Source organism: Festucalex cinctus, chromosome 7, assembly GCF_051991245.1.
Source record: "Festucalex cinctus isolate MCC-2025b chromosome 7, RoL_Fcin_1.0, whole genome shotgun sequence".
In the NCBI taxonomy this organism is placed as follows: domain Eukaryota; kingdom Metazoa; phylum Chordata; class Actinopteri; order Syngnathiformes; family Syngnathidae; genus Festucalex; species Festucalex cinctus.
In genome coordinates, this window is record NC_135417.1 from 1,567,994 (window position 1) to 1,592,474 (window position 24,481).

Below are 24,481 nucleotides of genomic sequence, written 5' to 3' on the forward strand. Positions count from 1 at the left end.
AATACAATATTTTATATCTAACAGTGATATAAGATCAATGTAAGGAAAACATGCACCGTTTAACTGAAGCAGTGGTAGTACTTAAAATGGCCATCACCTGGCTGGGAGGCGCTGTCAAAACATGTGGTCATGTGGTGCACTCACTTCCTGCTTCTCGACCAATCATTTTGAACGCAAACACACTGAAGGGAGGGGACATGATGGGAGCGCGCACGCATGCGCGTACGCACAAAAAACGGTTGCTAGGACAGTGAGCTAAGATAACTGTTGCTATGAGTGGAACCAAAAATTGTATTCACTCTGATTTGGCCTTTTTCCGCGTGGTTGGGGTGTGAAGTGTTGTGGCGGAAAAGGCGTATTGATACAAAATATTTTAAGACATTAACAGTGTGAAAGATCATTTGTAGAAAATGCAAATGAATTTCAACTATCATGATACAGTAGCGATAGTAACAAATGATGAAGATGCAGTGGGGAAATTAGTTATCGCTCTATTATCTTTCAAAGACTTAAATCGCCAAACACAACGGCAAGAAGCAAGTTGTGCCTCTACAGATTTAAATATTGATAAGACAAGTTAAGACGACGCCGGCGGCGTACTACACAACGGCAACAGGTGATCCTAGTTCCCGGGCGCATTGCTGATTGACAGCAGTGGCGAGCCAATCATCGGTAAGACAGGAGCTCTAATGAGCCAATCGCGTGCGGCGGCGGAGTCTATATGGGCGTTTACTCAATGTGCTGAGCCCAGGCGTCGTCAGTCTGGTCTACGCCGAGCTTCGAGCACTCACGGTCGGCGGATTCGCTTAGCACTCACCGGGGAGGTGGAAATTCGACATTATCCACCTTTCAACGACGAAGGACGGCGTTTGAGGTCCAGAAGAGCGACGGATATTTGCGCTGCGGAGGTATCTGATCGGTAGGTTTCAACCTATCTGCACTCCCCCCACCCACCCTGTGTGCAGTCGCCCCCTGTAATTAAAACAGGTTTACGTGTTAGGTTAAGCTCTACTGCAGGTATGCACCACGCACACATACGAATATCTCAAGAAAAGCGTCAGGAAAATGCAATACTAACTAAATTTAAATGGTTTCGGATCAATATTATAGGTTTGGGATTTATTTAAAAAAATGAGGTGGCATCCACTAGCTATATTTTCATTTGCATGTTATCTTTTTATGTGTTTCTATTCACATGAGAAGTGTGTCATGGTAGTTTGGCTCATGTTTGCACTTTGCACACTGTTGTCAAGAAGCCTTGCATAATACTGCCTTTGTTGTCTTTTCACTGACATAATGTTTAGTTACGGTCGTGCCCCACCAAGTCTTCTATTCTGTCATAGGTGGTGACTCACTACAACAGGTTCTCTTTTAAACTGGTACAGAAATGTCTTGTTATAGGCCTACATATTAAATATTACCCCAACATTTACATAGAGAAAAATAAGAGCCAAATGTTTTTGTTTTAATCCATTTATTAGCCAGTGACCTGAAGCTTTAGGAATACAATGTGGAATGAAGTTTAATATAGCTAAATAATGCAAATTGGAGTTGATCAATCACAATCAGTCGCAGATAAGAGGTAGTTTACCAGGAAGGCTCACAACATGAAGTCAAACTGGTTCGTCTTAAACTGAGTAACATATCTGGGAACAAATCCAAGTAAAAGTGCAAGTGTTGCGAAGATAGTTTTGTTTCAATAAACGCGTCACGGGTGTCTTAAGAACATGTTTGTGTCATGTTTTTGCAAAATACCCCAATACTCACAGCATACTAATTAATTTTAATTTCACACTGGATGGCTAAGGTGGTCTTTCAGAGACCTAGAAATTTATATATAAGCTATTAGGAAGTCAATTTCCTCCAATGTCTACTTTAAGAACATCTGAGACATGCTTTTAGCAAAATAGCCCCATGATCAAGAATTACAACACATTTTTTCCAGCAGTCCGGTTAGCTCGGCTTTGACGTAGAGCTGGGCAATAAATCGAATTAATTTGATTAAAATCGTCATTTTGAAAATCAAATTGCTGAAAATTTGCTAAATTGTGAAATCGGATTTTATCTTCTGGTTCATGATAAGATGTTCTTATGTTTTGTCACCTCCAGAAGTTATTGTGAGTTGTAATTTTCCACAAGTGGCAGAATGTGCTGGATGGGTGTTTTACAAGACATGTTTACAATTCATCAGATTAAAATCTTAATTGCATTTTAAGCACAAACTATGAATGTTAATTTTATGTTAAAACTGATTTAGAATCAGTATACATTTTTGTCTGAACATTTTGCACAGGATTTTCTTTAAATAAATGAAACCTTGAACCTGATGCGTTCATCAGATTAAAATCGATTACAATTATAATCGTCCTGAATGACTGAATTTTGTTTTTGGCCATATCGCACAGCTCAACTTTGACATTACAGTCCGTATTGTTGCTTGAAAGAAGCAAATGTTTGTCCATCTTCCCTGCCAAGTCATGGGAAGAGAAAGAGGATTATGTAAATAGCCGAAATGCGATTTCACAAACTGACAAAATTCTGACTGGCTTGCTCACAAAATATTTTGGAAATGGGCAGATAAAAGATTTACTTTTAGAATTTCACACTTGATAGATGGTCAGGTGCTTTAGGGACTCAAATATTTTTATATTAGCTATTAAAAAGTATTTATTTTTGCAAAAAGTTCCTACAATTGATATGGATTTCTTTTTACCTCATTGTTGCGATACTGCACCAGTTAAAGCAGTGTTTCATAAAAACAACAACCATCATGTGCTTTCAGGTTCTTGCTGCAGCCATTTTGGATTATCAAATTACACTGAGGATTAGTGGGTGAAAGTTGGCTCCAATCCCGCCGGCCCTTCCCCATGAGGAAAGATGGGGAATGGCTTCTCGGAACAACCTAGCTTCCTGGCGAGCATCCCCTTCTTCCAGTCCTTCCACATCGCCATCCTCGGTCTGGACTCTGCCGGGAAGACTACCGTGCTGTACAGGCTGCAGTTCAATGAGTTTGTCAACACGGTGCCCACCAAGGGCTTCAACGCCGAGCGGGTGCGGGTTTCCCTGGGCGGCCACCGCTCCGTGACCTTCCAGTTTTGGGACGTGGGCGGCCAGGAGAAGCTGCGGCCGCTGTGGAAGTCGTACACCAGATGCACGGACGGCATCATTTTCGTGGTGGACTCGGTAGATGCCGAGCGCATGGAGGAAGCCAAGACCGAGCTGCACAAGATCGCCAAGACTTCGGAGAACCAGGGGGTGCCGCTGCTGGTGGTGGCCAACAAGCAGGACTTGAGGCACTCCCTGGCGCTGCCGGAGATCGAGAAGCTCCTGGCGCTCAAGGAGCTGAGCCCAGCGACGCCGTGGCACCTGCAGCCCGCCTGCGCCATCATCGGGGACGGACTCAGGGAGGGCCTGGACCGACTCTATGACCTGATTCTGAAACACCGGAAGGCGATTCGGCAGCAGAGGAAGAAGCGATAAAGACTGCGAGGTACCGGTGAGGTGAAGGAATGTCTGGAGTCGAATCCAGCGTCTACGTTGTTATCTCAGTTCTCTGAGCTTAAAGGTTTGTCAGGCTGTGTTCACACTTGTCGCGCTTCAAACCAACTTTGGTGCGATTGCAAGTGTAGTTTGTTTTCATCCAATGTGAATGCTGTCATCCGAACTTTGGTGCGCACCAAACGAGCAGATAGTGACCGATATAAGATCGCGTCATCCAGCTCCAGACTGTTTAAAGAAGTTGTCTCAGTCCGCTTGCAAATGAACTTCACGTGGACTAGTGTTAAAACGACAGCAAAAAAAAAAAAAAAAAAAAGTAGTGAACTCCTAAGTGTGAACACAGCCTTTACTCATGTGACCATGCTGTGGATCTGGAAGTGATGCGTAAAGGAACAAAGTATGATGATGAGAAAGTTCTAGACATGTATGGATTTTAAGATGTGATCTAACGCTCGGAAAGTTTGGGGTCTGGAAGGGTGGGATGAAATGTTACTGGAATGGCCAGTGGTTGCTCTATTGTTACCAAAAAAAAATATTTTAAATAAGAAACAATTAGACGGGTTAGAACATCAATGACGTTTTCACCTTTTTAACATTCACATTTTTTTTTTTAACACTTGATAAACTCAACATGTGAAAGCAAAGTATTATTGTGCATTTTCGATTGCTTTGGTTGCTCTCCTCTATCTCCCACCTAAAGCACTTTAGATGATCACTTCTCATGGAGTTTACAGTTTTAGCTGGACTTTTTAAAATATGCATTACGTGACATGTTTGGACAGATGCCGTTTTGAGCCGGGTGCTGCGTTGTCATGAGATTCTTCTTCTTTTTTTTTTTTTTTGATAAATAAAAACCTTTTTAGTGCACCGGTGAAAATGCTATCCAGCCTGTTATTATGACCACGTTTGTGTCACATTGTCATTCAGTTTAGTCTGCATTTTGTATTTCCATCGAAAAGGGTACTTTCTTTTTGGTCACCCTTTCGCAGCTCGTTTTGGTAAAAAAATAAAATAAAAGTGGCGCTGAACTAAACACATTGCTGTTAGCTGAGAGTCGATAATTCATGGCCACCACTACGCAGACAACTTTGTCGTTTACGGAAGCTAAATATCAATGTTAGCTTCTGATAAGGGGCTCATTCTTAAACTTGTTTTTAGCAAATGCTAATTTGAGCTTCCAGAAACACTGCTAGCTCCCCTTAGCATTTGGCTTTGACAAGATGGTGCCTCGGACGGTGTAGTCCAGAGTGAGAACAGTCGATCTTAACTCAGCCTAGACCTTCTCTTGTGTCTCAATTCGACAACAGTTCTGATAGACCTTCTTGGTTCTTTAATTTCACACTTCACTGCTAGGCAGACATTCTAATTTGTATACAAGCTATTAAAAAGCCGGATGTATTTACAGTCACCTTTTAGTGTCTTTAAACCTTGAAACGCTTCCCCAGGCATGTGCCTTTGTGACGTTTTCCAAATACTGACTTGGCATGCAGACAAAAGTGCAATAAGGTTTGGAAAGAACCACATGTTCCAAATACCTGCATTCGCCTGGACATGTTACGCTGAATTTATGACTAACCATCTGTAACGTGCTTAGAGCTACAACCCTTCTAGTACAGGACATGTTAAGAACCAACAACCAACCAGGTGGCTAACGGTTACCTTGACACACTCTGCGTTGAAAGGTGACATTTAAAAACATGACAGGGGAGTTCACTTGTTCTTCACGCTTGGTTGCAGTCACATGACGTCTCATGATGATTGACATCCAGTTGTTGGGATTAATAAAGCATTATTTTTGTTTTTGGTTTGTTTGGTTTTACACTAGTATCTGTATACTTGTACTTAAATACAGACTTGTGTGAATAATTTTTCCATGTCTGATTACATCACCACTGCAGACATGTGTTCAAGTGTTCTGACATGAGCAAAAATGCACCTGAGTGTTGTTCGGCGCTCCCAGCATCGCAGAGGGTTAACAATTATCTCCTTCCTCCAAGGCTCGGTAATGCGGTCGGGACAGCCCGAAGCCAGTAGGACAGGCTCGGGCAGGAGAGGCGAGCCGGGGGGGGGATTCTTCCTCCCTCAGCTAGCTTTATGAACACCGTTAACGGGTTGCAGTCCCAGTAGCAGCTGGTCTGAAAAGATCTGCTCCACTTTAATGCTGTGACCTTGATGGTGGAACAAGACTCGCAACATTACTAGAATTTTAAAAATAGAGCCCTAATTAGCACTACAGTCTCACTAAAGTTAATCCGTGGAAGATTAAATATTGATATGATCTCATGTAGGTCGTGATGTAAAATCACAGGCCACGCAGTGCACATGAGCTTAATTGTCACAGTGAGTGGGACCTTCAGCATTGTTTGGTGGTTGAAAAGATCTGAAAGCTGGGGGGAGGCGGGGCAATGGACCCAATCAGCCATTTTCCCTTTCAGGTGTCATGTGACTCATTTGTGTTGCAAGTACTCAAGGATGTATTAAATGTAAAAGTTGCCTTTCAATCTTTTGCTGTCATTGTATTGTCTTTGATGTTTCACCTAACCAATCACAACGAGCAGAATCAAGTCAGGAGGTTTTCCCTGCTCATGTCCTGGAATGTCGCCGCCGCATTTGCTGATGAATGGCGTCTTTGTGAAGCGCAGGTGGCTCGTCCTCGCTTGGAAAAAGAATGGCGCGGAGCAAAAAAGGGCCAGCTCGCTCTTTTTCCTGCTTCACTTTGTCGCTGATGTTTCCTGTTCCTGCGTGAGATGAGCTCCATCCACATGAATTTGTCTCCTGTCCACAGGCTGTCCATTAAAAAAAAAAAAAAAAGAAAGAAAGAAAAGCCCTCCAAAAAGCCGCTCATCCGTGCAGGAATTTCCATTATTGCTTTTTATACGAGCGAGGCCACACTGCCTGCAGCGAGCCTGAGCTTGAGTTTTAGACTCGCACTAAAATCACAAGTTACAAGGGAATAACTCCTCAACTGTATGCTGTAGAGTAGCAGGTGTTTATTTGAAGCAGGGCTACGTTTTACTGAATAAGTTAATTAGTTATTATCCGGAACAGTAAACATGAATATCCATGTTCTGATTTCATAAATATCCTATTTCCTCTGGGGTGTTTACTGTTTATTTACTCAACGGCATATAATTTATTCAAAGTAAGACATTAATTTTAAAGGAGGCTGTTTGTTTTATTAGTGAGTTACTTAAGCCCTTTATGTGTGTTGTACATTCATTAATAATAAAAAAAAAATCCTTAAATAATGGTTAGAAGCAAATGGAGAGACTTATGTGAAGCACCTCTCTGTGCTATGACACAAAGTAAGCACGTTTGTGATGTCATATCTCCTGAAAGTGTAGCCAAGAGCATTTATTTACTCAGAAACAGGGCGATTATTTATAGAAATACTGGTTTAATTGGGTTAGTTACTTCTAATTTGAATTCTATGTACAGACACAGTAAATCCCCAGATCACACATAACCCCTACATATTGTTTATATTGTCATATACGTTTACATTTATAGAAGCAATCAAAAGTTTGGCAACTGCTTCTAAATCATTATACATTAGCATGGGAAAGTGACTCTATATTTTGGACCGTTCCTCTATAATTGGTGCCTTGTAACCAAATTTATGACTAAAACGACCGCTTAATTTTATCTTAAAGTCTGCTAGCTTAATGCTATAACATAATGGGAAACGTCTAGGCTAATGAATAGCACGTATGGAGCGGTGTTTTAACCCTTTGAGCAATGTGTGTTTAAACCCAAATAGTGTATAATGTAAAATATTCAAAGGTATAATTCTTTGTTTTAATGAAGGCGCAATTGTGGTTTACTCGGGAGCTGAGACCATCTCCATGAATCTGGATGTCTGTATTATTCCCCAGAAGACAAGGTACGCACAACAGGAGCAGCACAGTGTCCAATGAAGTGAAGCAAAACAAAACAAAACAAAACAAAAAAAGTCACACACTTTACAAATATTTTTGGAGCGGGATGCTGGAATGAAATAATAGAGCATTTCCATTTGTTTCAATGGGCAATGACGATTTAAGATACCAGTGTTTTGTGTTAGCATGGTCACGGAACAGCTTAAACTCAGAGTACTGCTGTATTGATATTCATACTTTAACATATGCATACAAACATAAATATCATAGCTCTGCAATGAATAGCATGCATCTCTGATTATTAATTTTTCATTTTGCAGTGAATTTTTGATTACGTAAGCGCTCCCAAATCTGCTTACTATGCGAGATTATCACTCCAGGAATTCATTTTTCCCCCCCTCAGCTGTTTTGAAAGCCAGTGAGAGCTTATTTGTATGTGACTCTCTGCAAGTGTTGAACATGCAGACTAAATAAGCCAAGAAGTTGCGTTGTGGCGGGCATGCTAATTGCTAGCAGAACAGCTAGCAGAATTGAGACGATAAATGTCAAAATGCTAATGCTAATCCTTTGTTTGTGCTGACAGCCCAACTTTTAACTTTGTTTTTTCATGACTCTTTTGAAATTGTTTTCAACTGTCTCATGTATTATGGTCTATTTATAATTATTAACAGCACTTTGTTTCCGCCTTTTTTAAGTGCTCTATAAAAACACAGTTAAGTTGAATTAACTTTTGAGCGGTTTTGAGGTTAAATGTTTGTATATTCCCCCAAAATTTTCATCTAACATTTCTGCATTATTTTATATGGAAACATATTGCTGCCACCAGTTCAACATCACATTGTGAATAATAAATCATTTTATAGCGCTGTATTGAACTTTTTTTTTTTTTTTTTTTTTTTTTTTTTTTTTTTCCGGTGTGGAAGCAATATACTTCTATAATTTTCGAATAAAAAAAAAATGTATGTATTTCTATCATATCTGTATATTTGATCTAATATTTTTGTTATTTCCGAGTACAGTATTGGTTATGATTTTCATCAAATATAAAAAAAAAAAAAAAAAAATCACATTTCCTTTTCGGGGGTTATTCGTGCTAAATGTCGACGTCGTGGTTTCTTGCACTAATGGTTGCCATAGTTACATGTTGCATGTAACTATGGGATCTGCCGTCTTCCCAGCGCTCTAATGTGCATTTTATCATGTCATCTTCACACGCAATTCACTTACTTTGTATAAATTCTTTTGTATTGGTCACACCATTATAGTGTGTATAGGCTTCACATCCTAAATCTCCGCTCTGGTTTATTTTTGGTGTGGGGGGGGTGTCATTTGAAAGGAATTCCGCCACTCTGCAGCGGCCCGCCGCCGTAATCCCTCACGGCCAAACAAGACCAGAGACACATTTCACAGCCCTGTGCCTCACAAAGACCCCTCTGGAGGGGACACGGCTCTTTGTGGCCCCCCGAATCTGTCCCACCGGCTTGTGTCTGGATGTTGAGGCGGGGTGGCTCCGGGTTCAAGGTTAAAGGCAATGAAAAAGTCGTTTGCCGCTGCAGCTGGTGGGTTCCGACACGGCAGAGGATTAAGGGATCGAAAAGCAAAATGATGCAATTCTGGGATGCAACGTTTGTCTCGTTCTTGTAAGTTATACTAAAAAAAAAAAAAAAAAAAAAAAAGTCCGGCATGAGTCCCTACCTCCCCCTATATAGAAACTTTTGCGAGTGCCTTCATTCGCATCAGCAGTTAGTGGCAGTTACTTAGTCATAATTACGTGGGCCATTCTACCACTCCAGGATTTAGCTAACTAGCCAGCTAGCTTGCTAGCTATACGCATGCTGCAAAAATACACCTTTCCTGAATTTCGCATTTACAGAACAGGTCACTGTCATTATTTAAATTCCCAAGAAAGCAGGTGATGCCACAAATAAGCCTGATGTGCTTCTGCCAGCAAGGAGGCCCGCTTAGCTCGCAAGCTATCATTACCTGGTGGCTAGCAACTCACGCAAGCTACAACGACTCTTCTCTCTGGTGTGTCAAATTTAGAAGACTTTCATTTTCACTTTACATGAACTTTAATCATCAAGCTGACGTTATTTTCCTGGCACCACATTTAAATCTACATTGTAGCGCATTAAGAATCCAATTGTTTCTCTTGGTCTCACACTGGTAATCTGATCCGCACACCTCCCAATACTGTGAGGTGTTTCTCATGTGACCTCCTCAGCGTGACCGGCCCGATGTTGGCAATAACACGGACGGCGCTGTTTAAACACGGCGCAGGAGTTCATTAACTCAAGAGAATGTGAGGCTGAATAAAGAAGTGAGCAGGCCTCTTTTCAACAGGAGAATGAGGGCGCGGGCCGATATGGATGCTTAAAGAATGATTAACATCCAAGAAGCGTTCAGTCTGACTCCTTTTCCACGCTAATCAGTGCCACTCCTCCACATGTCGCGGGAGGACAATATCATATCAGGTCTGGGAATCTGTTTACACAATCCTTTGGATCGGATAAGGATTAAATCAGTAGCATACACAACTAGTTTCCCCTTATATAATCTATTTTGATTTTTTTTTGTAGCCGTGCCTTGCTGTCACTATTACAAATATTGGAAAACAGAAAGAAACAACATCAGCTAGCTAGCTAGGTAGTGGTTCGTGCAACAAGCTAACATTAGCATGTCGCGATGCATACAAACTGTTTTCCCAGATTGTTTTCAAAATGTCAGCACCCCTGCTAGTGATCTTCTAACTTCCAAGCAGAACATTGTGCGCAGGTTTCTATGAGAACCAGACAGTGTCAAATTGTGGGGGTGTCCTGGCCCCTCATGGTCATAAATCCAAATAATTAAAGGCCAACACCACACTGCTCTCATCAAACGGTGGTAAACGTCGAAACCAGGAATGTTTACTTGGAAATCTCTAACTGAGATTTGATGACGACAGTATTTGCTTTGAGGATGTAGTTAATGATTTGTCTTTAAGTTCATTTACATTACATTACCGTTTCATTTACAGTATCTTACAAAAGTAGAATCTTCACATTTCTGTAGATAGTTAATTATGTTTTCATGTGATAAGCTACACTGAAGAAATTACACTATGAAGTAGTCAGTGTACAGCTTGTGTAACAGTGTATATAGTTCCCTCAAAATACATCCATTAATAGCTAAAACAAACTACAAAAATGAGTACCCATGTGAAAATGTTTTCTTTTTTTCTCCCCAGTGTCATGTGACTTGTTACTAACAAGTCACATGTCCTTATTTTGAAGAAAAAAAACAAAACAATTATAACTGTTAATAACGACTAATAAATATTTAAACTGATACATTTTTCAGTCATATCGCCCAACCCTTTGTTGCGGTCCATTTAAATAATTGATTCAATATATAAAAATATAGAAGACATTTTTGTTGTTGTTCTTTTTTTTTTTTTTTAACACATTTGTAGATACTGTAAAAATTTGTGGTGTTTTAAGATTAATGTTTACAAGCAACAAATGTCACTATAAGTTTTGAATAATGAAATGAATCGTATCGAATCGAAAATTGTATCGTTCCCAAACTTAATCGAACCGTATCGAACCGTTCTGTTCTGAAAGATAATCGTTTTTCAATCGAATCGCAACCTGTGTATCGAGATACATATCTAATCGGCCTCATGTCAGAGATTCCCACCCTACTTGTTAGTATTACATCAGCTCATGTGTGAATATGGTGTGTTAAATATATGTTTGTGTAATTTATGTATTTCATTTTCAAACATTTTTCATAACGTTTTAGCCCTTTGTTTAACTTTAGAATTTTGTGTTTGTCCAATGGGGCATCTCACACTGGGCACGTTTGGCAGGTGGACTGTGGCCCTCATGGATGGATGCATGCATGCTTACATAGTTGACAAGATGGCCACCATAGCCTCCTGTAAGTAAGTAAGTGCTCAAGCGGCCTGATTCACAGCATTGGACTGCGGAGGAGGAGGCGGAGGGTCAGATGACACTGATACCACAGAAGAACGCTTCCTTGTCCCGCATGTAAAGTGATACTGATTGCACTTCCTAAGTAAACAACTCACTCACTTTACTGCTACACTGTGACACTCATACTGATAACTTATCAGCAGCATTTAAGCTTCATAATAGGGGCAATTACAGGCCGCAAAATTAGGTACACCAAAGACGATGTTGCTTTTTGGAGTGTTGATGTGGTAACTTACGAATGTGACGTCCAACTGCGCTCCATCCTGCTGTTAAATATTTGGGTTGTTTGAATGGTGTGCCTAATATTGTGGCAAGTGGCATAACTTGAATAGCACTTTAAGTAGTCAATGGTGTATATTCACAAAACATAGCATATCATCGAAGATTAAATACATTGGCTATACAGAGCTAAGATTTGTAACAAGTGGAGTTATATATTTTAGTAAGATTTTGCCCAATTTTATTTGAAAGACTTTCTAATATTTTTGCCATAACATTTATCTAATTTTCACTGCTATTTTTTATGTGTGTATTTCCCTAGTAATTTTTTGTTGAAAAAAATGTGTATTTTTCCTTTCGATATTTTTATTTCCCCCAACATTTTTTAAAAATATTTTCTTAAGATTTTACTTTAAAATAATTTATCCAGTTTATTTTTTTTTCATTTTGGTTTAATATTTTGTTTTCACATTTGTCCTCTTGTGTCTTCTCTCTCTCTCTCTCTCTCTCTCTCTCTCTCTCTCTCTCTCTCTCTCTCTCTTTTTTTAAACATGCAATTGGGCCATTGGTATTTTAGGGGTGTGGCTTGGTGACAAAAGACTTGAAATATTTCTAGATGTTGATTTAAGACATTTTTCGGTCTCTGGGTGGTGAAGTGGTACCGTTGCTTGCCTTTAATGCAGGCGGCGTGGGTTCGCTTCCCCACCTGGGAGACCATGTTTATATTTGCGAGTGAGTATACTAAAAAAAAAAAAAATAATAAAAAAAAAATAAAGATTTAAAACATTTTTAATTCTTTTCCTCGTGTTTTTCTTCCATAACTTTTGCTATGCGGCCTGCCATGTTCACCATATGCACTATAATGCAACTTCCTACTTCCCTGTCCTTCCCTCCCTGTTTAAATCCTATCAGACAGTTTCACACCTGTATGAAAACACTTCCATTTAGCACATTAGTGTTGCTATGCTACGCCAAGACTTTGGTGCATGAACAAGGCCTGATTTGTGTTTGTGAGGCAGGTAGAGGTGCAAGTTGACTTTTGCGGTGTCTCACTTTCAGTCTGCATGGAGCCCAGGGGCCCCGCTGGCGCATAGCCAATGGCGTCCCACACAAAAGACATTATTTTCTCCTTTGGGATGCTTTTCACCACCGCAGAGATGGATGACCAACCAGGCTCGGTGTCCTTGTCTCAACATGGAAGCTTTGTGAAGATCACAAGGAGGGAAACCCCTAAAAAGTGACAAATGCAGGATCTGGATAAAGCTATGCAGTCATTCACATAGTATTTGACACCACCGGTCACACTTGTGTCTGATCTGTGTGTGAAAGCGCTATATAAATAAAGATGATTTGACTTGTGTTAAGAAATGTCCATCTATTCGTGGTAAAATATGTTTCTGTTAGCTCAAAATGCTAAATTTGAAACAAAGGATAATACGGCTATGTTGTCATCTGTATAGTCAACTAAGCCAACTAAGCTTGGTAAGGTTGAAGGGATTTTTTGTTTGTTTGTTTGTAATTCCATTTCCAAAACGCACACTCTGGATAAAGATACACAGCTGTTTGTGAAGTTATTTGAATCCATATGCTAGTGCTTTGCTGCTATGCTAGCAATGTGAAGTTGTAGTGCTAGGATGTTTTGTTTCCTACACTCAAAACCAACACAGATGAATACAGGTAAACATTCTACATATTTACTACGATTGTGGCTAGCGCAACAAGTTAACACATCATGTAATATCGACTTGAGCTTTTGTTGTACACGTTGTGCAGTTCCCCCCTTCCTTTTCATGTGACGTGAAGAGTAGCTCAGTGGGAGCAGGTGCATCCTGGCCGCTCCTGCAGGATGTGTTTTTGCTGCGGGTTGCGGGAAAAACGCGTGGCTGGCATGCGGGAAGGAGCGGAGCAGCAGCTCGTTAGCTATTGTCAGCATTTTGACATCCTGACAAATAGATTCAAATGTCAGGGAAAGACTGCAACCAAACCTTTTGGATTTTGTTTTTATCTCCTCCTTCCAAATAAAAAAAATAAAATAAAAATAAAAAATCAGTCAAGGATCTCTCGCCTCCTCAACCCCCCACCCCCCTGCGGAATTTTTTTTTTAAATGCATTATTCCTCTTTGTTGTTGTTTTTGTTGTTGTTTAAAGTAAAAAATTGAAAAAAAAAATTCTCAAAAATTATTTCTTGATTATTATTATTATTATTATTATTTTTTTTTTTTTTTACTTTCCGGGCAAAAAATACAATAATGCAATGATCACACATACACACAGATTTTTTAATCTTAAAAAAAAAAAAAAAAAAAAAAAAAAAAAAGAACGTTTTTTTCCCTTTTGAGTAATTTGTACATAAAGCACTATTCCCCCCCACTAAAAAAAATCTTATCGTTTCTTGGAAAAATAATATTTCTTGATTTTTTTATTTTTATTTTTTTTAAACGTTGCAGGCAAAAAAACACAATAATGCCACATATGTCACACATACACACAGATTTTTTACTCAAAAAAAAAAAATATTCTCCCTTTTGAATAATTTGTGCATTAAAAAAACTATTACCCCTAAAATAAATTAATTATTTTTTTTTTATTGTTTTCATGGAGGAAAAATACATCTTTAGTCTTGAAAACAAAACAAACAAACAAACAAACAAACAAACAAACAAACAAACAAACAAACAATTCTTTTTTTTCCGGGAAAAAAGTATTGCAACTTTTCTGGTTTAAAATATAAGTGCAAATGTTTTTGTTTTTTTTTGTTTTGTTTTCAGTTTTTTTTTTCTTCCCAGTATTTTTTTTATTTAGGGAAAATACTCCTGAAAAAACAGCAACATTTTCTTCTCAGTGAATTTTTTTTATCCTGCGAAAAAAAACGTGACTTAAGAAAGGTCAATAAAGCGCATGCAACATGGTGGTGTCATCTGATTAGTGTAATATGCGACCACTCCTCTCGTCAGTTACTCATCATGACCACTATCTTGTACAATAGAAATAATCACAACCATAAATAATTCACACCCACAGCATACAAAAATCTAAGATATTTTCTTCAGCCTGTCATGTACTGTACATCCATTATCAGCTGGCATGCTGTGTGTGCGTGTATGTCTGCATGCTATCAACATGTACCCTGCTAGCTTCAGCTGGCTCACATGCCTGCGTGGGTGCGGTCGTCCTCCTTCTATTTTGGCAGCATCGCATGGAGAGAGAGTGAGAATCCAAATGGAAGCTTTTGCTTTGCACCCCCCATAGCCCCTTCTCAGCTGTCTCATCACTCAGCAGGGGAGGGGTCACAGCCCACATACACACAAATGGCTTCTCTTTCACTTTGTGAGAGACAAGTGGGTCAGCTCCAGTTATCTGATGTGCCAGAAACCGGGAGACAAATGGGGGTCTCCGACTCAAACAAAAGCCTGGCTCACCCAACAGGAGGGGCTCGGAACCACATCCATCCCTAATGAAGGCCACAACACACTGTAAAATAAATTAATAAATTCATTAATAAATGTCAGGACGATGATGTGAGGACATATTACCACGCAATATGGATGTGTCATACAATTACTGTATTGTTATAACGTACACCCAGTATTTATTTGTCACTTCCAGTTGGAGTTGCTTTACTGACAAATATAACAAACGAGAATCAAATATTGTGTTTTAGAACACCAAAAATGTTCAAACAAACCACATTGTTAAGCCTAACAAAATTCTGTTAGCTTAATGCTAAAATATAAGTGGAACCACCATGCACTGGCTCATGGAAATTAGCATCGATACCAGTGGCATGCATCTTGCTAATAAAACTTAATTTGATATAAATCTCAATACATGGAATGCAATATGATTCAAGGGCAGTTCGATTTTAAAGCAGAGCGATTTGATTCGGTTCAATTCAATATGGTGCGGCTCAGTTTGAGAATATGATGCAATGAGCTTTAATACTCACAGGCATATTTTTTTTCTCTGCAATGTGGGAACAACAACTATTATTAGAGTTTACATTATAGTTGGGGACCTTTTCTGCCTCTTTCTGCTGTCAAATATGCTGCATCTCTTCCAGTAGAGGGCAGTGCTGCTAAGTTTGGACTTGCCTGTAAACTGTAAAATAAATAAATAAATAAATAAAATGATTGCTAAAAACCTTCGATAAAGTAGAGGAACACTGCAATTCCCTGATGCCAAATGTCATCTTACACATTAGAAATCAACATTGTAAATGGTTATATTGTGCCCCCTGGACAAACAACATGTGCAGCTAAAACTGAAAAGGGGAAGGGGAATGTCCCCTCGCTGATGGATTGGGCATGGCTTCTCAAAATGAAAAGCTGAATTATTCAAGGTGAGCTGAGCTATGTTCATTTCCTGTTCAATCACAGCGGCTCTTCTTCTTGCTTCTTCTATTTCAGAACCCCTGCGCATGTCGTTAAAGAAATGACAGGTTCTTATTGATTTCTGTGCGACCTGTCATGTTGAAAATGCGCGCCGGATTTCGTGTCACTCAGACGCGCCGGTTCCGGGCCTCCTGCTGCTGATCATTTCAGACTCGATCGGCATGGAATAAAAATGGCTGACTATGATTTTTGTGCATTAACATGTGTGCTGGATTTAGTATGATGTAAGTGTGTTTTGCATAATTCCATAGCAATAAATAACCAAAATAATAATAATAATAATGGTCCACCATTCCGTCATCAGTTATATTTTCCCAAAATCTTCCACAAATTTTTACCAGGGCATGTTGTAGGCCTACTTATTGTAATAATGTTGGCAGATGTTACATCAAAATAATAACATGCTGGACGTGCTGTTCTCTGACAGGAATGTGCCTGCTGCACCTTCACCGCTAACACGCACAGCCGTGATGTCACTGTGCGCACATACTCAACACACACAAACACAAACAAACAAAGGAAGCGATTCAGGTGTTCTTAATGCAATAATAACACACAGGGTTTATTATTATCAAATGCTATGGGCACATTTTAGCAGGAAGAACAATCTTATAATGACATAACAGTAAAGAGATTTATGTGAAGGGATTCATTGTTATTAGCATGTTCATGCTAGCACATTATGATGTACAAAAGCAATACAAGTGGCAAGTAGCCATAGATTACATACACAACATATTTTTGAGTTAAAACTGTAAGACAACACTAAGTGACAGGAATACTGTGAATACAACTTCCTGTTTCTCTTAAAAGGAGAGTTAGCATAACGTGTGGCTCCGAAGTTCAAAACACAACAGACAAACAAAAACCTAAATAAGCAACAAAAATGAACAGGGCATATAAAAAAAACACATAAACAACCAACCAACCAACCAACCAACCAAACAAACAAACAAACAAACAAACAAACAAACAAACAAACAAACAAACAAACAAACAAACAAAAAACAACAAATGAAAAATCACAAAAAAATAGCTAGACAAAACAACAAAAACTAAACACAACAACAAATGAAAAAAGACGAAAACGAAAAAACTAAATAGGCTAAACAACAAAAAGCTAATAAACACAAGTGACGTGGCATTTTTCACCTCTATAATTTTTAATCAATTGCACATTTTAATAAATAAAACCTAAAATTGATAACATTGTTGTAGTAACACTCCATTACTAGTAAGTCATGCTAATGTAGCAGACATAGCGAACTTTGTGCAGTGCTAATGCTAGCTTAGTAGTGCTGGCGCTACTATTTTGCAAAAGCTGCAATATGTTCTCTGTGATTTTTCACTTACATAATCGGATGCCATTATGAATGATCAAGTTTGAAAATCACACTCGTGCATTTTAGTGAGGGGTGTGGCTTTAATCAGAGACTCGAGGTGGGAAAAGTGAGAAGATATTCACATTGCAAACTCCCCCTTCAAGTAGTTTTAAATGTGTTTTTCACACGGATAACACTTGTAGGAAGTTACTTAAATCGTAAAACCATGCAGTTAAGGGCTTTATATTATTTCTTATGCATGGGGAAACATTTTCTTGAAAAGAGAACAACTTGGAAGTCAGCCAAGAACAAATTGTAGGCGTTCATGTGTGCGTGAATGCTAAAGCTCAACCCAAGTCATCATGTGAACATAACACTTCATAGCATTATTATAACAAAACTACAACCACAGATTCTCTGAATGTACGCACACACCATCTCATTTTTATTATTATTATTTTTTTAAGGATTAAATAATGTGGAGTAGCATTCTCATGGGGTGCCCGAGTGTGTCTACGCGCCTGTGCACTAATTGGTTTAACTGTAAATCCCGAAGGCTGAAGGGAAGCTCATCCCACATGACGACATTCCTGGGATACAACAAGAAAAGGAGGATAGGAGGAGAGGAGGTGTGTGTGCGTGTTTGACTATGTGTGTGGATGTGTGGATGGTAGCACCTTGTGGCTGGTACAGCTCAAGCTAGGGATTTCCAGACTGCAATATTTCATGACGGTAATTGAATATTCCAGGAATGAGCAACTGTAGCCCACAAACACACTCTTTAAAAAATAAATTTATGACATGTTTTTCAAGAATAAAGGCGGATAATGGGAGGGGGGAAAAAATCCTGGGAAATACCCCAAATATTTTATTTTAAGTCCACAAATACGCGTGTGTGTGCAGAATCGTATGCAGGGGTCGACTTTTGTAATATCACCGTTCACCACTAGATGGCAGGCATGGCATAGTTGCCCTTTTGCTGGATTATACACTGAAAAAAGGAGTTGTATTTACTTGAAAAAAAAATAGTAATTTTTTTTCACTCTGAAATTCTAAGAACATTTCACAAGGAGAGTTTTATTAGAATTTCTGAGTGAACAAACTTTACTAAGTTTTTTTCAAGTAAGCATTGCTGCCCATTTTTTCAGTGTACTGACCTTTGCTACACTCACTATTTTTTTTGTAACATATTACACAAAAAAGATTTTAGAGATGTTCTCAAATGTTTTGAGTTCGCATAAAATAAAAGTTCTCAACTCATAGTACTGTATGTGAAATATACACTCAAAATATTTTATTTTTTCAACTCATAGTATTTGAACTATAAACTCAAAATTTTATATTTCTCTCAACTCATAGTAGGGAAATACAAAAATTATGATAAACTCATTGTTGATGAAATATGTCCATTTTTTATGTTTCTTAACACGAGATATACAGTAAAATAAATAAATAAAATAAAAAAAATAAAAAAAATTTTTTTTCATGTTTGAAAACATGAAACATGGGACATGGGCATCTTTTTGCTAATGTTCGCATGTGTGTTTATATTTGTAATTTCTATCCATGTTTCCGCTTTCCACTCATGCATAATTTGCAGCCTGCACCAACCGAGCACACCGATCATTATGATTATGAATATGATTACATTTTAAAGTGCACTTTAGTGGCAAAGCTTTGAAAAGAATGCGCTGGGGGACGAAAGACGGAATTTTAAATACGCCAATTATGGCGCAACAACCTCCCCAAGGGAATTCTCCTCGTGGGAGAAATGGGAAGGAAAGGGTGTGTTTTAATACACAGAGTGCAAAATTATCACTTCAGAACACACTATTATGATAATAACTAGAGTCAATATTGCCGTTTGATAAATAAATAGAAAAGCATCAAGTAGTCACTCCATTGAAGTCAAAACTCATATTGGCAGGCTGTTATTTGCTGCCCTCTGCTGGACAAAGGTACTTACTGTACGTTGAAGTTCTATGCCGTAGAAAACATGTTTAGTTCTTAAAGTAAAGTGTAAATGAAAATAATCAAATATAAAACCAAAACTATATTTCCAAAATGAAAAATAATACAAAAATATGTCAATAGTAGGCCTACAAATAGAATAGAAAATAATGTGTAAAAAGTTTCTAACTGCATATTAAAAAAGTAATGGAAACGGTGCGAGATTTTAACATATTGTAATATGTAAATTACAATGTAAGATTTCAGAATGACTAACATTTTAATTTTTCTCAGTTAAAATTTTATTTTTGTTTTATATATATATTTCATTTAGATTTAGTAAATACATTTTATTTATTTTTTCTCATTATAATGCATTTACAATGAAAGACCTGAATGAAAACATTTAGCTAACCTTCACAAGGGGGCGCCATTGTACCTCACATTCAAGTCTCTATGGACTTCATTGATATCTTTTGGAATACAGTACAGCACAATATAAAAAATAATACCTACCGATACATATGCACTATATGTATAAATGCATATGTACCCTATAAATAATAATAACTAAATAATTCTACCAAAATGTTTTACTTGTAGGCCCCCCATACATTTTGTTTTTGCTAGTATTTCGCTACTAGTAGCCACTCCTACCTGTCAATCATATTGAGAGCGAGGACGGGTGCGTGATGTGATTGGCTGTCTTGTGTTTCTTCGACATTCTGTTCACACGCACGCACACGCACGCGCACGCACGGATACAGTGTGAAAGCCAATGTGCTAAAAAAAAAAGCAGCATATTTGTTTTGTGGGTTTTTATCGCATCATAAATGAGGTGTCCTATCAATACGGATGCGGTCGTCATGGAGACCACTGGCGTTACATCTTTGCACTCCAAAATATTGGGAACACTTGTCCTTTTCAGGCGGTTCAGCATGCGTTGCTATAGCAATGCACAACAATGCAGAAAAAAAAGCAATGCGCTCAATGAAAGCTGTGAATCAGGAGGCGTTTTACCTGAGATCAACGTGTGATTGGCACCAAAATGGCGCGAAGAGAGAAGCAAGGTGGCAATGTGATGCTTAAGTAGACATTAAAAAGGATGTTTGTTTCCAAAAATAACATTTGGCAGAGTGCCTCTATTATGCAGGGACGGGGGTAGTTGGGTGGGGTTGTGACCCAGCAGTCTGGTCCAGCTGCTGATGAAGCTGTTGGCACACGGGTAGCAGGGCTGGCATGTACCCTCAACGCCCAAGCTTTACCTGGACATGATGATCCTGCTCACATTGGAGATTATTGTATTCAACACTCCAAATAACCAACCAACCAACCAACCAACCAACCAACCAACCAACCAACCAACCAACCAACCAACCAACCAACCAACCAGTAAAGTAATTGGCAGAATACCTAATCAACAATGTAGCCAACCAACCACCTAACAACAGTATAACTGGGAAACCAACAATTCGATCATCTAACTAACCAAATAACCTTTCAACCAGGTACCCAACTAACAACTTAACTACCAACCAAACAACCAACAATGTAACCAAGCCATGAACCATGCTATCGCCTAACTAATCACGTAACGGATCAAGCATTTAATCAAAGCTATTTAATCAATTTAATCCAATCTAACCAACCAGGTACACAACCAACAACTTAACTATCTAACAAACCAAATAAAAACAAGGAAGCAAGCAGGGAAACAAGCAAGTAACCAGCCAGCCAGCTAACCACATAACAAACCAACCATTTAACTAAACATCTAACCAACCAGGTACCAAACCAATAACTTAACTATCTAATCAACCAAATCTATCCAACCAACCAACCAACCAACCAACCAACCAACCAACCAACCAACCAACCAACCAACCAACCAACCAACCAACCCTGCTATCGCCTAACTAATCACGTAATGGATCAAGCATTTAACCAATGCTATTTAATGCATTTAACCCAATCAAACCAACCAGGTACCCAACCAACAACTTAACTACCTAACAAACCAAATAAAAACAAGCAACCATTTAACTAACATCTAACCAACCAGGTACCAAACCAACAACTTAACTATCTAATCAACCAAATCTATCCAACCAACCAACCAACCAACCAACCAACCAACCAACCAACCAACCAACCAACCAACCAACCAACCAACCCTGCTATCGCCTAACTAATCACGTAACGGATCAAGCATTTAACCAATGCTATTTAATGCATTTAACCCAATCAAACCAACGAGGTACCAAACCAACAACTTAACTATCTAATCAACCAAATCTAACCAACCAACCAACCAACCAACCAACCAACCAACCATCCAACCAACCAACCAACCAACCAACCTACTATCGCTTAACTAATCACGTAACGGATCAAGCATTTAACCAATGCTCTTTAATGCATTTAACCCAATCAAACCAACCAGGTACCCAACCAACAACTTAACTAGCTAACAAACCAAATAAAAACAAGCAACCATTTAACTAACATCTAACCAACCAGGTACCAAACCAACAACTTAACTATCTAATCAACCAAATCTATCCAACCAACCAAATCTATCCAACCAACCAACCAACCAACCAACCAACCAACCAACCAACCAACCAACCAACCAACCAACCAACCCTGCTATCGCCTAACTAATCACGTAATGGATCAAGCATTTAACCAATGCTATTTAATGCATTTAACCCAATCAAACCAACGAGGTACCAAACCAACAACTTAACTATCTAATCAACCAAATCTAACCAACCAACCAACCAACCAACCAACCAACCAACCAACCAACCAACCAACCAACCAACCAACCAACCAACCTACTATCGCTTAACTAATCACGTAACGGATCAAGCATTTAACCAATGCTCTTTAATGCATTTAACCCAATCAAACCAACCAGGTACCCAACCAACAACTTAACTAGCTAACAAACCAAATAAAAACAAGCAACCATTAAACTAACATCTAACCAACCAGGTATCAAACCGACAACTTAACACTCTCACCAGCAAAATCTAAACAACCAACCAATCAACACTATAAAAAAATTAAATTACAAATAAATAAATAAATAAATAAATAAATATATATATATATATATTAGTTATTCCCAGCACAACACAGCATGAACCCTCATCACCGTTACTGGCCTAAACCCGTGTTGTGATATTAATAAGCGCTCACTTATAAACACATTAGCATGCATCAAGATGAAAAAGTTGTTTGGATTGGAGACGGGGTGGCGGTACGGGTATTTGGGGTGGGGGGGGGGGGGGGGGGGGGGGGGTGAGGGCTGCAATTTGCATTTGGCTCAACATATGGCGAGGCCGCGGAAGCCACGGGCCATGCCTTCATTACCCGATCTCCGTTTCATCAGCTCCTCGCTCACCCGCTGAGCCTCCCCACGGCGGGTCCGTCTGTCCCCGAGGGGACGCCCACACGGGACAATATGTCCCCGAGGTGAGGGGGCGGGGCAGGAGGTGACATTATTATTTTATCATGCTAATGCTACATGCTAACATTCTTCTTCTTCTTCTTCTGTGTGGATGTTAAAGAGGGCAATGTGCGGGAACAACGTGACTGTTCAACACAAGGTGGCGAGAAAAGGGAACAAATAAAACAAAAGGGAAAGAAAGGATCAGCGAGAGGAGAAAAAATGAAGAATATATAAATTTCTGCCAGTGTTCACATTTTCCAATGATCACTTCTACAACATTCCGATAGGAAATAACAATGTCCCTTTGCTGGTGAGCTATTTTTAGAACAGGTCTGTGTGGGTTACTCATGAGGTCCTTGGGGGTTACCTGGTGCACACGGGCACAATAAAATGATGCCATGATCTCAACCTGATTCAATATGCACACGCATGCAAATACACTAACAACCACACGCAAACTAGTAAACCACAACTACATTATGTTGTTGCTGTTGTTGTGTCAGGCAACTTGTGGGTCCGCCCTTCTGTGGTCTGATGCAAAGAAAGCGGCGTATGCGTCCTTATATCGTCCTTATATCGAAGCACCTAAAGGCACATTTTGCCTTGACCAAGGTGACACTTTGTATCGCACATTATTCAATGTGCAGACTGTTGTTTATTTTTACTTCTCTCAAAAAGATTCCCGTTTTTCCCCCCATTTGAGTTGTACAGGATACAGATCACATGAATGGTGAATTTGTCAATTTTAGCTTGGTCTATTTTTATTTTTTTTTTAAATCTCACAAAAAAACTTTTATTTGAACAGTGGGTGTGTAGACTTTTTAGCTTTATCTAGTAGCCCAGAAAACCGTTGGCTGGCAAACATTTGCGACCTTGAACAAACCCTGATGTGGAATCAATACCTTCACAAACGTTCGGCCCTCAGTGGGATGCGGGCTTGCAGTTTGGCATAGTGAATCAATCCTTTTTAGAAAAAAATTAATTTCAAAGCTGAACATAAAACAAAAATAATTTAAATTCAAGAAAGAGAGAGAAAAAGTGACAGTAATACAAGTATGGTTTAACTAAATGCATAAAAGAATAAGCTAAAATAAACTAAAAGTAACACCCATAATTGATTGAGGATATATATATATATATATATATATATGTATAACAAATTAATAAATACAATAATTTCAGTTCCTCCACATATTGACTCTGTTCACAAGCATATTATGTTCCCCTTCATCTGACCATTATCGTGGATTTGAAACATAGAAGCTCCAAAACACACCTTGTAAAAATTAAACTGCACTAAAAAAAAAACTAGCCACCAGAGGGTGCTAGAACTGCACAAGTGGAAATCAACCCGACTTCTTTAACAGGTGCGCTGCTTTTAAAACTCATTCACTGTCATTATAGAAAATTTTTACATTTCCAATACTCACGTGATATTACATTCAATAATTATATATAAACCGAATCTACCAAATAACAGAATAGACTCCCTACTTTTTGTCCCGTCCCGTTCTTTTATAATTGACAGCAGAAAAATGTAGGTTTGCCAAAATACAGCCATTTCTCCCATGGACTCTGAAACTGTGTTTATTTCGTATAAAATGGGGCAATGATGTCATCTACCGGCGGTTGGGCATCAGTAAAGTTGTTTCCAAGTTTGATATTTACAGTGGAGCATGCTCAGATTCGCCCCCATTTAGCACCGCTCTAAAAAATACAATTGACAAGTATACTTGTCAAAGGCAGTGAATGAGTTAATATTGTGACATGACGACGAGGATATATT

At 38.9% G+C, this 24,481-nt stretch overlaps 1 protein-coding gene across 1 annotated transcript; it reads left to right on the plus strand.

The window, feature by feature from the left end:
* The first annotated feature begins 250 nt into the window (after positions 1-250).
* Positions 251-4,375, plus strand: arl4aa (ADP-ribosylation factor-like 4aa). The gene is made up of 2 exons (XM_077527510.1): positions 251-919; positions 2,783-4,375. The coding sequence occupies exon 2, from the start codon at positions 2,878-2,880 to the stop codon at positions 3,478-3,480; it is 603 nt and encodes a 200-aa protein (XP_077383636.1). The 5' UTR covers positions 251-919; positions 2,783-2,877; the 3' UTR covers positions 3,481-4,375.
* The last annotated feature ends 20,106 nt before the right edge of the window (positions 4,376-24,481 follow it).